This window comes from Solea senegalensis, linkage group LG21, assembly GCF_019176455.1.
Source record: "Solea senegalensis isolate Sse05_10M linkage group LG21, IFAPA_SoseM_1, whole genome shotgun sequence".
NCBI classification, from domain to species: domain Eukaryota; kingdom Metazoa; phylum Chordata; class Actinopteri; order Pleuronectiformes; family Soleidae; genus Solea; species Solea senegalensis.
In genome coordinates, this window is record NC_058040.1 from 14,137,898 (window position 1) to 14,151,269 (window position 13,372).

The window sequence follows — 13,372 nt, forward strand, 5'->3', positions numbered from 1 at the left end:
ATTTGTTTACAGGCCTTTTAATATACTCAAACAACCATGTTTTGGATTTATTTTAACATGAACAAAACTGATAATATGTGGATGAATGGGTGTTCATAGTCATAAATTCAGTTTCGCCATTTATAAATAAATCAATAAATTATAGATATTTATCTATATGTTTGTTTCCTGAAAAACACTTTTAATGTTGGAACCATTTCATAGATAGTATTCACAAACAGATAGATTACCTTTTAACTAACTAAAAGCTACTATTAACTCATGTTGCATAATATAAGTGACTGGTGGTGTGGTGTAAATAAATAAATTAAAGTTAAAAAGGCACCTTTTTTAATTTCAATTTGGTAAACACAGGAATTTGATCGCAGGGCTCCCTCTCGTCTTTCTAAGTTGCGTAAAAAACAAAGAAAATAACGCATATATGTATATATATATATATATGTATATATATATGTATATATATGTATATGTATGTATAAAATACACGAATGGATTAATGTGAACAAATAAACTGAATGAAAAAAATCAACACAGTAGTTTTCACATGATCCCTGCAAACCGGAAGTTTGTCTTTTCTCGACAGGAAGCTGTCAGCAGTGTTTTGTTGCTAGTGGGGACTGTTGTGTTGTGAAAATGGCGACGCCTCGTCGCTCCTCTCAGCAGCAACAGTCGAACACACTGCTGCCCTCTCAGCCCCGCAGCTCCTCCATCCCCGGCAGCCCTTCCAGCTCTCCGCCGGCACCCGCCGACGATGCGACTCCGCTTCCCCGTAGAAGCGCGGCGGAGAACACGGCTGACGGCGAGGCAGCCCCGGCCTCTCCCACCACCACCACCTCCACCTCTCCATCTCCGGCCCTCTCCTCCGCGAGCAGCGGCAGCAGCAGTAGTGCTAGCTCCCCGACCACCACTGAGGGTAGCGGGGCAAGCCCTGGCTCTACGCCGGACTCAGGCAGTGGTAACCCGGGCAGCAGCAGCAGCAGTAACAGCAGCAACAGCAGCAGCGGTGTGGGTGCTAATGCAAACGGGGCGTTCAGGGAGCTGTTTGAAGCCTGTCGAAACGGGGATGTTTCAAGGGTGAAGAAACTCGTGGATGCGGTGAACGTGAACGCGAAAGACATGGCAGGACGTAAATCGACACCCCTGCATTTCGCAGCAGGTAGCATTTACTAAATAAATCTAATTTCATATAAACTAAATTCGTATTTTTCAGGCTGTTTGTTCACTTGTGGTGATGCGTTCAGTGGGTGTGGGAGTAAACAGACAGTAGCGTTTTTAAAGACACTGCTCATAATATCAACTACAAACTTTTATCACATTAGTGTTTCATTTTCACAATTATCAAATTTGCACATTAAAACAGTCACTTTGTTAAACTCAATATCTTTAAAAGCAAATTTCATGTTACTGTAAACATAATAAATGAGATATAAATGCATAACACTGTGTGCAAGGCAGAAAATAAACAGGTGAAAGTATTTAAGAGAATGATTAAGGGTTGTACACATCATTTTCAGTTTTAAAAAAAATATATGAAGAGAAAACAAATAAGACAATATGCACCTGTAACTTAACAGGGCGTTAAATTTTACTTATGTAAATGTTTTCACTTTGATTTATTTTTTTTTTGTTTTATGTTGTTGTCATAAAGGGTGTAGTCGATGGTAGGTAAGTGAAAATGACAGACCTGTCTAAGATTTGTTGTGTTCAGGTAATAATAATAAGAATTGTATTCTTCTAACTGCTCCTTTTTCAATCATTTAAATATGTATTATGAATATATATATACATACATTTCATATTGTATTACTGGACACTTTCATGAAAGGAACGAATAAATGATTGAATAAATACTCAAAAACCAAAAAAGGATGAAGATGATTTGAATTGCATTGGTTGAAAGTTTACTAGAGTTCCCACAACAAAAAAATAACAAATGAGTCACACTCATAAATTGTACTGTCATATTTAATGTATAAATTACACTCAGGGAACCAACTTTTCTAAATACACCTAATGTTAAACAGACACTAGTACATACCTATATATGTATATATTCAGTCAGATATTTTGTCTAGAACAGTCAGGTTCCGATGTAAATGTTTACTTTTTATTCACCCAGTGAAATAAGCTGAAATAGTGCATAAACTTTGCAGAAATATCCATAACTTGTAAATGTAAACATTGCATTTAGTTTTAGACACAGACAAGGCTTGAATCAAATCAGGAAAGTTTCCGTGGTTATTTAAGGTGATGTTCAACTCTCTTCTTTCAGCTTGGGCTGCTTTTAATTCTTTAAACAGTACAGCAAAAAAACAAAAACATACACAGCTGTTTTATATCTCTGGCTTTTCTAATCCTCGGCAGCTTGAATGAGAACAGATCCTCTTAAGTCCCAGGACACGGTTGAAATTAAAGAGAGGTGACATGTGACAACACTTTCCATGACAAACGTGACACATTTTTCACAAAATTAGTAGAAAGTAACGACGGAACTAGAGTAAAGTTTTAGAATTTCAACATAAAATAGGAATTAAACGAGACCTGTAAACACGTTTGGTGAATATCTAAATTATTTTAAATGATGTTTTCTACTTTTCTTCTTCTAAATTAATCAGATCAACTTTTCTTTTTCTCCTGTCTCAGGTTTTGGGCGGAAAGATGTGGTTGACCACTTGCTCCAGACGGGCGCCAATGTGCACGCTCGGGACGACGGGGGTCTGATCCCGCTTCACAATGCCTGCTCCTTCGGTCACTCTGAGGTGAGACTTACTCACTCGACCCCGTGTTATCTGTTCGTGTTGTTTACTCTGGATGGATTATTTTGTCACAGTCCCCCCACTGTGCAGTCCAGGCAAAGTAACACACAAATCCGTTTGCGTTTCCTGCTTCTGTCAACTTCCTGCTTTGTCAGGTGGTCGATCCTAAACCACAAAGTGTGCAGTCATGGGAAGAGACCACCGTGAGAAGACGTTCATTTTCATTGCTCTGGTCATCCCCTGATCCTGATGATGATGATGATGATGATGATGATGTTTTGGATTATCTGTAACAGATGTGCGGCTGAGGCTTTGTTGTTCTCAGTTTCATGTGTTTGAGAGGTTTTGATTGAGAGCACTTAACGTCATCGTCAGAGAAGTGCACAGCACTAATGTTGCTTTGTGATCACACGCCAACAATTTGCATCACGATGAGAGTGAAAACACTCCAAACTGAAACCAGTCACTCGGCAACTACAAAGCGGAGGTTCTTAAAGTGCTTGTTTGTCTAGTTTTTGGGCTTTTATTTTATTTCTGCAAAGTAGATGCAGTGACCTTGTTCTCACACAGTGGAAACACTCTGCTGGAAATCGGATAGTTAAATGGACGGTTGAGGTACTGAGCTGTGTTGTTGTTGCAGACTGTCAAGGCTAAGAACTTGCATTCTCTTTTACATCCAACAGAATTCTATCCACAGCTTTAAAGCTGTTAATAATAAAATACTTAAAATATGTGTAAAATAACCCTGTTCTCTGACAGTTATCATTGATCAGGCATTTTTGGTCCGGGCCATGGGTCCCTCAGTTACACATCCACATCTTTCGTGAATATTTCCATTGTTGACTTTATTATTCTTCCTTTGTTTGCCTCATTTACCTGAAAACAGGCTCTGTCAAGCAAGACTATCAGACCTGACTGAGGGAGTGTTTGTGTGTGCTGTATACAGTGGCAGCACAGCAGGGGCGGGTGGGGACAAAAGGCATTTAATAGTGATACATAATATACTGTACATACATAATAATAACAATAATACAATATCAGATTTTTAAAGCACTTTTCAGATCACACAAAGATGCTTTAACAAGGAAACAAAAGAGAGGTGATCAGTAATAAATAGAGCTGAAACAATTACTCGATTATTAAATTAATCATCAACTATTTTGATAATTGATGAACCGGTTTGTGGTTTTTTTTCAATATTGAGACAAGCTTTCTGATTCTTCTTAAATCTGGATATTTTCTGGTTTCTTTGATCCATGTTACCAAAACATCATTAAAACTGAATCATTTTGGTTTGTGGACAAAACGAGACATTTAAGAACATCGTCATTTTCAGGTTTTAAAAATATTTTTCTAACCTGAAAAAAGTCTGCTGGATTTCGTCTGTTGGTAGCTATAACCACGAGGATTCACAACACTTGGAAGTATATCCAGCCTAGAGAAGAGTAAAAGAACAAGTGAGGTTTTTATAGTTTCTGGTAAATAAAAAGTAAGTTTTAATATTCTTCTTTCTTCCAGGTGGTGTCCTTGTTGCTGTGTCAGGGAGCCGACCCTAACGCTCGAGACAACTGGAACTACACGCCGCTGCACGAAGCTGCCATTAAAGGCAAGATAGACGTCTGTATCGGTAGGTGCACAAAAAAAATGCGCTCGGTTCATTTTGTGTTTGACGAAGTAAGTTATACTTAAATTTCTGTGACGAGAACAGAAATGGAAAACTTGAGTGCTGTGTGTGCAAGGGAAGTACTTGGTTCCTCTCAGATTTGGTTAAACGTGCTTTTACAGACATAGTATGTAACATTTCTTTAACAATGACCAGACTTGTTATATCTTTCGTTTAGTGATGTACTTACATTAGCCCAAAGTTTTTTCAAACACTCTTTAAACCCATATATATATATATTATTTCTATTCAAGGTAACAGACTGTTTCACTGTGCCTTTAATTATGCTGCGTTCCATTAACATTGGAAGTCGGGGGTCACAACTGGGTGTTACGTCACCTCCGCGTTGACCTTGTTCCTGAGAAATTGCTGCCAAAGGTCTCCTGGCAACAATTCCCATGATCCCTTGTGGTTTTTAAAACCAAACTAGGTGTGTTACATACTGTTAATTTAATTTAATTTAATTTAGGATGTGGTTTTGATGCTTTGGTACATTTCCTCATGTTAAATCCTGCTTTAGTTTTGTATTTGTTTGAGCATTTTATTTAAAAGTCTTAACCCATATTTCTGTATTATCACACAGTATTTTTTTTTTAGAAACAATCACAAACCACCCACTATTGTTTCTCATTAAGCTCGAAACAGCAAATAACCCAAGGCCTGCAATCACCGCGTTAGAGTGCTTAATTCTTAAACTCACACGGGGACAAGAGAGCATTGATTTCTCCGTCCTATATTATATGAGCTCCCACCAACGTGGTTTTAAATTAAATAGTGAAACGCCACCGCAGGCTCGGTTAGCAGCGGTCGCAGTTAATCTGAAGAATAGAGGGGATGCTGTGTGTTACTGATCCCCCGAAGTAGAAAAGACGCATCTTGACAGTAAACCCATGCGAGCAGCCTTTTAGGTGATAATCTTCATGATCCTAATAGAACAGCATTGCTCACTTTGACTAATAATAATAATAATAATAATAATGATAGTAGAAATACTGGAGGAAATCTTCACTGATGGTCGCTTTCATGGGGCTTTGAGTGTTGAGAGCAACCGGGAGGAAAAAGTTACATCAGTCACTTTATGTCTGCAGTACCTGCTGCATAATGTCTGGGCCCTGAAGGACTGCACGGCAGCAGGGGGCTTGTTGTTGCTCTGATTATCACCGCACACAAATTTCATCTTGTTATCAACAACTGGAGCAGGGATTGATGTATAAATCATTTTAAATGACATGGAAATTTAGGCCTTTGGTCTTTTTTGTTGTTGTTATACAATGAGCATATTTAGTGTTTTTTTGACTTCCTTTTCACATTAATGGAAATGTCACATAATTATTTTGTGAATTGCAAATGTTTTGTTCCAGCTTTGCTACTAAATCCTACTCACTTGAACTTTTAAATTCACAGTACATGGTTAAATGTATTTCAGAAGCCACCTCCACTCGTCTTCATTTGCGTAATAAGCTTCTGTTTAGAACATAAAATTAGAGGTCGACCTATGTTTATTTATTTTTTTTAACATGAAATTATAACTGACAAAACAAGATTAGATTAATCAATATAAATTATACATGTTCAAAAGGGGAGTGGGAAGAAATATGGGTTTATTTTTCCTCATCTAATGTTGATAACTCAGGATATTCACTGGCTTTTGTTTTTTATCTGATAACATTTAAATGTTCAATGATAACATTAATAACTTAAGTTAATTAGTAATTGAACAACATTAATGCTTATTCTTCCCAATCTACATTTTATTTTGCGTTGTGTACAGTTCATTCCAATAAAAATAATGGATAAACTGCGTTTTTAATACATGAAATAGGTCATCAAAAATAAAAATAAATAGTTTTGGATGAAAAATAAAGAAAAACTGTCAACATTTATTGGATTTCTGTGAGCAAAAATGCATAATTTGTAGTAATTGGCTAATCAGCCCAACCAAATTTTTGGCCTACCTCTACACAAACCCCCATAAAGCAAGACTCTGGCCTAAAGTATGCAAAAAAGGCTTTTTATTAGGTTACAATAACCTTTATTTTAAAGCTATTTTACACGTTTGTCTACATCTGGATAGTGTATTAATTTTATGCTTATAAATCCTCCCACATGTAAACATGTTTCTATGATTGGCACACATGCTTAAATGCCTCCAGTCAAAGTTATAAACTGCTCTGGTGTCGTAAGATGTTTTGTTTTGAAAATAGCAGGTCATTTTGAGGATGTCTTTGCTTTAAAAACGCTCTCCACGGATGGTGTTTGGGCTTTATTTGTGCTAATGCATCAGTGTTGAGGTGAAGGACGCAGACAAGCATTGACAATACCGTGGCTCTTCTTGGTCCAGTTGTGAGCACAGACCACGAGTGCCGCCATTTAGCAACACTTTCTCCCCCCAGAAAGTACCACTTGAAAACACTTTGTGAAGCAAGAAGTTGATAAATGCGTTTTTACAGCGCGGGTTCAAAAGGTAAATATTTTCCGGACACATTTCCAATTTGTGGCATAATTTGAAAAGCCTGACTCCTTCTCTGCTCCTATACTTCTTTCGCTGCCCTCTGGCACAAATAGAGACTGCAATACACATTTCCACTTATCATTTGTCCAAGTCCTGAATGTGAGCATTGACTGCAGCAGTAAGGGTATTTCTCTGAATTGTGATTAGAAAAACAGACTAATATATATAAGGCAGGCTTTAAGTCCGTATTTTTAATGACTGGCAATTTTGGGCAAGTCTGCCTGTTTAATTTCCATTATATATAGAAAGTATCTGCAGTCATCGGCTGCCAGGAATGCTGGATGTGTCTGAAACATGCTGTTAAATGTGGGTAACAGTCTAGGAATATGTGGCAGAACTACTTGCCTGGACTATAAAATAGCACCGCATTTGAAGATACTCTTCAAAATTATGAGCCAAAGTTCATTTAGACTTTATCAGGGCATTGACATTATTGATTCGCTGGAAATCGGTACTGGGCTGTCTTGTGCCTACACAGTATATTTAGCTTTGAAAAACTTCCAAAACTTACTTCTCAGACGACATTATAGACCTCATGAAAAGGAGCCTCCTCCAGAGTCAGGGTGGGAAGTTCTTTAGAGCAAACTTTAGCGTTCACCCGCAAAACGTTTGAGTCCCCTCCTCAGCTCTCAGACGGCCTCATCTGGCACTTGGAGTAGGGTCATGGAGCCAAAGATCCATGCACGGCAGGGCTTTCTGAAGCACTTGTGGCATGTTTCCACTTGCCTTGCCTCGGCATGGTTAAGTAGCGTTTCCACTAGCATAGTACCTTGTACTAGGGACTTTTTTTTAGCACCTACTCTGGTGAGGTTCCAAGCGCACTGAATACGTGCTATGCGTGACGTCGCCAGATTGCCGGCTACTGATTGGTCAGAGTGCCGTCACAGGAAGAGACGTCCGACACAGAAATCAAGCCAAACAGTGCCGGACTGTCGATCCGTTAAAAAGACTTAACAATCCTAAAAACGCGGGTTACTCTCCGAAAATGACCAGGTGCTCCTAATTCTAAAGCTTTCTAGTAGAGGATGACTTAAATGCAGAGACTTAATTTCCCTACGGGGATTACAAAACAAGAACCAGGATGGAAGAGCATATGTTTTGCAAGTGAACTTAAAAAGTTTACGCTTTAAACTCCCGCACCCTTACCCTACGGGGTCTCTGTAGGTTTGTTTTGTTTGAGTTGAAACAGAGAAGAAAAACCTGACATAAATGTTTGTCTCGCAAAGGAAAAGCAATGCATGTCAGCAAAAAGTCACGTGACCCCCGGTGGCTTATTTATTGGACAGGCGTTTGGTCAACGGTTGCCCTGCCAGTTTGGAGATTTAGCAGCTGGATACGAGTCTAAAATGAAGGCTGGAACGACAGCTCAGCATGATGGGATCACCAAAAAAAAAAAACTTGACCTGTATCTCTTCAGGCTCAAGGTCCAGAGAAAAATCTAATCAACAAACCTTGGGAGAAGAAGATCTTGAAAAATGAGAACAGCCATCATTTACAGTTCATTTTGTAGTTAAACTGTGTTTGTTCCACTTTGTGTTAAGGGTTAGGGTTAGATGAATAAGCCTCTCATCTTCACGCGAAGCCTCCGCCTTCCTCGGTACAGCTATAGTGTTTTGCTTTAATGGCGTTCATGATGACATTCCCACACTGCAAACAGAGGGATGCATGAATTACGTCATGAACAATAAAGTCCAGGCACAACAGCTACATTGTGCTGGTGAAGCGAGGCGGCTGCATACGGTTTGACTACGGCTGTAAATGCCAAAGTGGATTCTACCAATAAAAATAAACATAGTAATTCAGTAGGACTTCACAGTTGTATTTTAGTGGAGATCAATATTTTTTCTTTTTTTGTTTTCTGATCGTCGGATATTGAAAGATGCATGATCCGCCAGTGGAAGACAAAGCAAATAAAGTGTTCTCTAAAGAACCAGCCCGCAACAATATAATTCCTTTATCTTTATTATATAAGAATGAGGTTTGACTTTTTCCGTGTCAGCATCTAAAAACTCTTTGCCCAAGTGTTAACTTGTGCAAGAAGATACTACTTAAAAAAATCTGAAGATATAAATTCACACCCGGCTGAAAGTAAAAACAGCCTGTTTAATTGCTGTTATGTGCCGCTCTGTCATCAGCAGCACTTTGTTTCCGTGATGCAATCAGTTTTTGGTTAATGCTCACGCTTTCCACAGCGAGTCATAAGTTGCAAATCTGACGGTGTCCTGAAAACTAATCCTGTCCAAAAAAAGGGATCTAGGTTGTCCTGGTATTTAAAGCTGACAAATGGGGGTTTGGTTAATATGAACTAAAATGTTACCATGATGACAAATTTTAGTTAAAGTTAATATCGATGTCAAGAAATTGGAGGGAGCAAAAAAGAAAACAAATATTAGATCAAGTGTTTTTTATATAGTTGCGATACATTTTACTGGGAACCAGGCTTGCATCACACTGATATGTGTGTTGGTAGATTCTCAAAGTGGTATTTAGACAACTCCTTCACAGACTTCTCGACTGGCGTATGAAAGATTGATGCAGAGCTAAATCATGTTTTTGTTGAGTGGGTGAATAACACGAGGTACACACACACACACACACACACACACACACACACACATACACGCGGGGGCATGCATGCACAACATCCTGAATTTTAAGAAGTGCGCCTGGCTATCTCCGCTTCTCCCGCTGTGTTTCAGCAGGATGGTTCACAGCGAGTCAGAGGGCAATGTGCGCCGAGAACTGTTCGGCAATAACAATAGTGGGGAAGTGAGACGGAGAGGGAGGCAGGTGGAGTGGTGACATTAGTGCCCTCACAAGAGCTAATTTACAGGAAGAACTGAGCACCGGCTGAGTTTATTATTCAGCTCATACCTGTGGGGTAGTTCATCTCTCCTCTCCTCTCTCCTCTCCTTTCCTCTCCTCTCCTCTGCACCCACTCTTATGTTTTCCTCTCCCTCCCCTCTTTTTGCCCTCTACCTCTCCCATCCTCTCTCTGACTCCCCACCACCACACCATTCCAACCTTCTCCCCTCCTCTCTTCACTCATCTTGCTCTCCGCTGCATCGCTCAGTCAGTTGGAGAGGCGAGAGTCTCTCCGCTCGCACTGCCTGCCCGTCTTGCTGCTGCTGCTGCTGCCGCTGCCGCCGCTGCCGCCGCTGCTGCTGCTGCTGCTGCTTGGATTAGTCTCCCCCTTCCTCACTCATTTTTATTTATTTTCTCAGCTCGAGCAAAGGCTTCCCTCCCTTGTTCCGTGGAAGTGGGATGTGTTTTGTAACCAGTCACGTAGCCCTTTTGTAAGGTCCTCTGTTTCTCCGGCGCTGTGGTCTCAGCGTTGCTTTTCGCAGCTCCCGTTGTGACATGTCTGTTTACATCAGCAGCATGGCTCGCAGGGCAGGGGCAGCCGGGGGCAGCCAAGGGAGCAGCGCTAGCAACAGAGGAGGAGCAGCTGGAGGAGGAGGAGAGAAATGTGAAGTAGGACTTGGAGGACGGCTGCCAGTACAGCACGGAGTCAGAATGACCAGAGGAGGAACAGGGGGGATAGCAGAGGAGCAAGTGGGAGAGAAGGGTCCAGGGAGAGCAGTTTATGGAGCAGAATGTGGTTCAGTAGCAGCAGCAGGAGGAGCAGGAGGAGGACTAGGACTCGGAGGAAGTGTGTGTCGAGGAGTTTGTATGTCAGTTCAGGAGCTCAGCTACTGTCTATGTCTACCCTGTTGTTGTACAGTGTTGCTGCAGCATGGAGCCGACCCCAACATCCGCAACACTGATGGCAAGTCCGCGCTGGACCTGGCTGAACCCTCTGCGAAGGCTGTGCTCACAGGTCAGTTTACTCCCTATGTATCTGCCAGTCGCTGCACTCACTCCCACGTTTCTGTCTCACAAGACTCTCTCTTTGTGTGTTGCTGTTTGTTGACTCTGTGCTGTTGCACCCTTGTTTGTCTTTGTCTTGTTTTGTTTTTGGGAATGTTGATGATTCACTGTTAGTAGGTTGATTAACAGAATTAATTAACCAACAACGTCTGTTACTTTTCATCCGTGTGTCATTTCTCTGGACCTCGCACACGGTGTAGTTACGACGGATACCAGTAGAGGGCACACATCAACACAGATCACTAATGTTATCGGCAGATTGGCCTCTAAGCTTATAATTACTTACCTGCATAGCAGGTGTGAAAGTGCGGCCACTTCCTGTTACCGTCTTTGTTTTTACAACAGATATAGTAACACGAAAGAAGAAATCCTTACCCTAACGCTAACCCCTAACACGTATGTGTTTTAATAGAATAACTACTAAAACGATATAGAACTTAATATATATATATATATATATATATATATATATATATATATATATATATATATATATTATAGTTTTGTCAGGAAGTAGCCACATGCTGCACACACATGCATAGAACAAATCGTGTTTCAGGCACAGACGGCGTGGTGACAGAGCTGCACGGCCTGATGCTACTGCTTGTAGATCACTACTTTTATTATTATTTAAGAAACAAAGAAGCTCAAACTCTCCTCTGGATGTGAACCCTGTTGAGTGGCGGAAAAGCGAACACGCTATGTTAATATGGTAATATGTGACACAAGCGACTTTTTCAAGCAACGTCCTCATTGTTTAATCAGGATCGCGTAACTGCTCATTTATGTGCTGCTAATTTGCAATATTTCAAATTTGAAACGAAAAAGACGGGATTTATTGGTACTGACAAATAAGGTTTAAGAAAATAGGAATAATGTCACCGAACCCACCCACCTCAGAATTTTTCCACCAGTCGTCCTTTCCTGTACACATGTTGGTCACTACTTTTCTGTTTTTTCTCTGACTCTGCTTGATCAATGAGTGAGCTCATTGATCAGCTACTCGCTAAACGAGCCCCTTACAGTGTTAGCTTTTATGTGCATGCGTTTTATCTTGTTCCATGTTCCAAACATTGACACAACTAACCTGTTATAATAACTGTTAGGTTGCCCAAAACTGCAACACTGTACTTTACCATTCCATTCCCTCAGATACAGACGGTGGGAAACACTTCCATCACCATGGTCATCATCAACATTGTCATTATTGTCCCAGTTGGGTTTATCTGAAGGCCTGTTGTAGTGTTTCTGCACATTCTCACTTTCAAAGCTCGATGGATTTTTTTTCCTGTCAAATTAAACCTCCTGGCGTTTTTGCTCGAGTTTAAAGAGCAAAAACGCCAGTAAAACGCAAGAGAATCAAAAGTTCAGCTCATATAAAACTTCTTGTGACCAACACGGGACACTAAAAGTGTGCAGTGAATCTCGGACTAATTTACGGGGTCTTTTATTGTTACGAGCTCTTAAAGGCAGCAGGACTCATTACACCTGTTCATTGGTGGGAGCCACTGGGACTGCTTGTGTTTGCTGCTTTTAATTGAGGAGCTAATTTGAAACATGTCCTTTCTTTAGATGAATTATTTTGTGTGTTTTAATTAGACATCGAAACGTACTGAGACAACAACCTGTTTTCTTTTTAGTCTGGTTTTGTTCTTCTTGGCAAATGAGCACTTCTCATTTTTGTATACTGTTCATACACCTCTCTGTAAATGTCTGCTTGGCAGACGACTTACTGAGGGCACCAGTGTGTGCAGTGCTGACTTTGACGTTGTTTGAGTAAGAAATGCAAGAGATACCGGTCGTATCACAACAGAAAAAATCAATTAACAGGTGTTGCCCAAGTGTCATATTAATGATTCCTTTTCTGATTTGTAGGAAAAGTTGAGAGACTTGAATTTAATTTGTTTGTTTAGTTTGCATAAAAAAGAGGATTTTTCACATTTAAAAGTCTCGCTCTGTGTTCACTGTCGCTCACTTTTCCTCTCCGAGCATCAACACTGGCTCTAAATCAGTTTCGCAGCACCACTTCTGTGTTTACACTGGGTTACATCATCAATTCTCCTTGTTTGGCCTGTGCGCTGGATGAGACAGACCTCAAGATACGACACTGCGAGACTGTGCAATGTCAAAACATGAGTGGGGAATCTCACTGCAGCCAGCCGGTGAAGAATTATTGTCCCCGGCTGCAGGAATTGAAATGAGGTTGTTCGGTGCCAGGATTATTGCACTCTGCCGCATGTGTCGCAGTTAGCCCCCCTCACCCTATTCTTTCTCAGTATTAGACATGGTACACGTTTTACAGTGTAATTGTCATGGTAGTACAATTTATGTGTGGTAAAAAATAAAAGATTTAGCTGAGTACTTTAATTGCCCTCATTCTAAATGTGATAGAAAATCAACATGGTGCACTTAATCAAATGTGTGTGTGTGTGTGTATATATATATATATATATATATAGAAAGTAATGACTCATGGCAGCTAATAGGCGATTTATTAAGTCATATCAGTGCACACAAAACCAGAACTCAGATTGCCCACTTGAGATGTGCATTATGCCCATTAGAAGGTCA

The 13,372-nt window shown here is 40.3% G+C and overlaps 1 protein-coding gene across 1 annotated transcript in view; it reads left to right on the forward strand.

Moving 5' to 3' along the window:
* The first annotated feature begins 591 nt into the window (after nucleotides 1-591).
* LOC122758024 (poly [ADP-ribose] polymerase tankyrase-1-like) overlaps nucleotides 592-13,372 on the forward strand; it is an 83,261-nt gene continuing 70,480 nt past the window's right edge. The window contains exons 1-4 of the mRNA XM_044011806.1: nucleotides 592-1,156; nucleotides 2,644-2,759; nucleotides 4,275-4,383; nucleotides 10,656-10,751. Of these exons, the coding sequence (XP_043867741.1) occupies nucleotides 634-1,156; nucleotides 2,644-2,759; nucleotides 4,275-4,383; nucleotides 10,656-10,751 (844 nt within the window). The 5' untranslated portion in view covers nucleotides 592-633. The remainder of the gene's footprint in view (nucleotides 1,157-2,643; nucleotides 2,760-4,274; nucleotides 4,384-10,655; nucleotides 10,752-13,372) is intronic.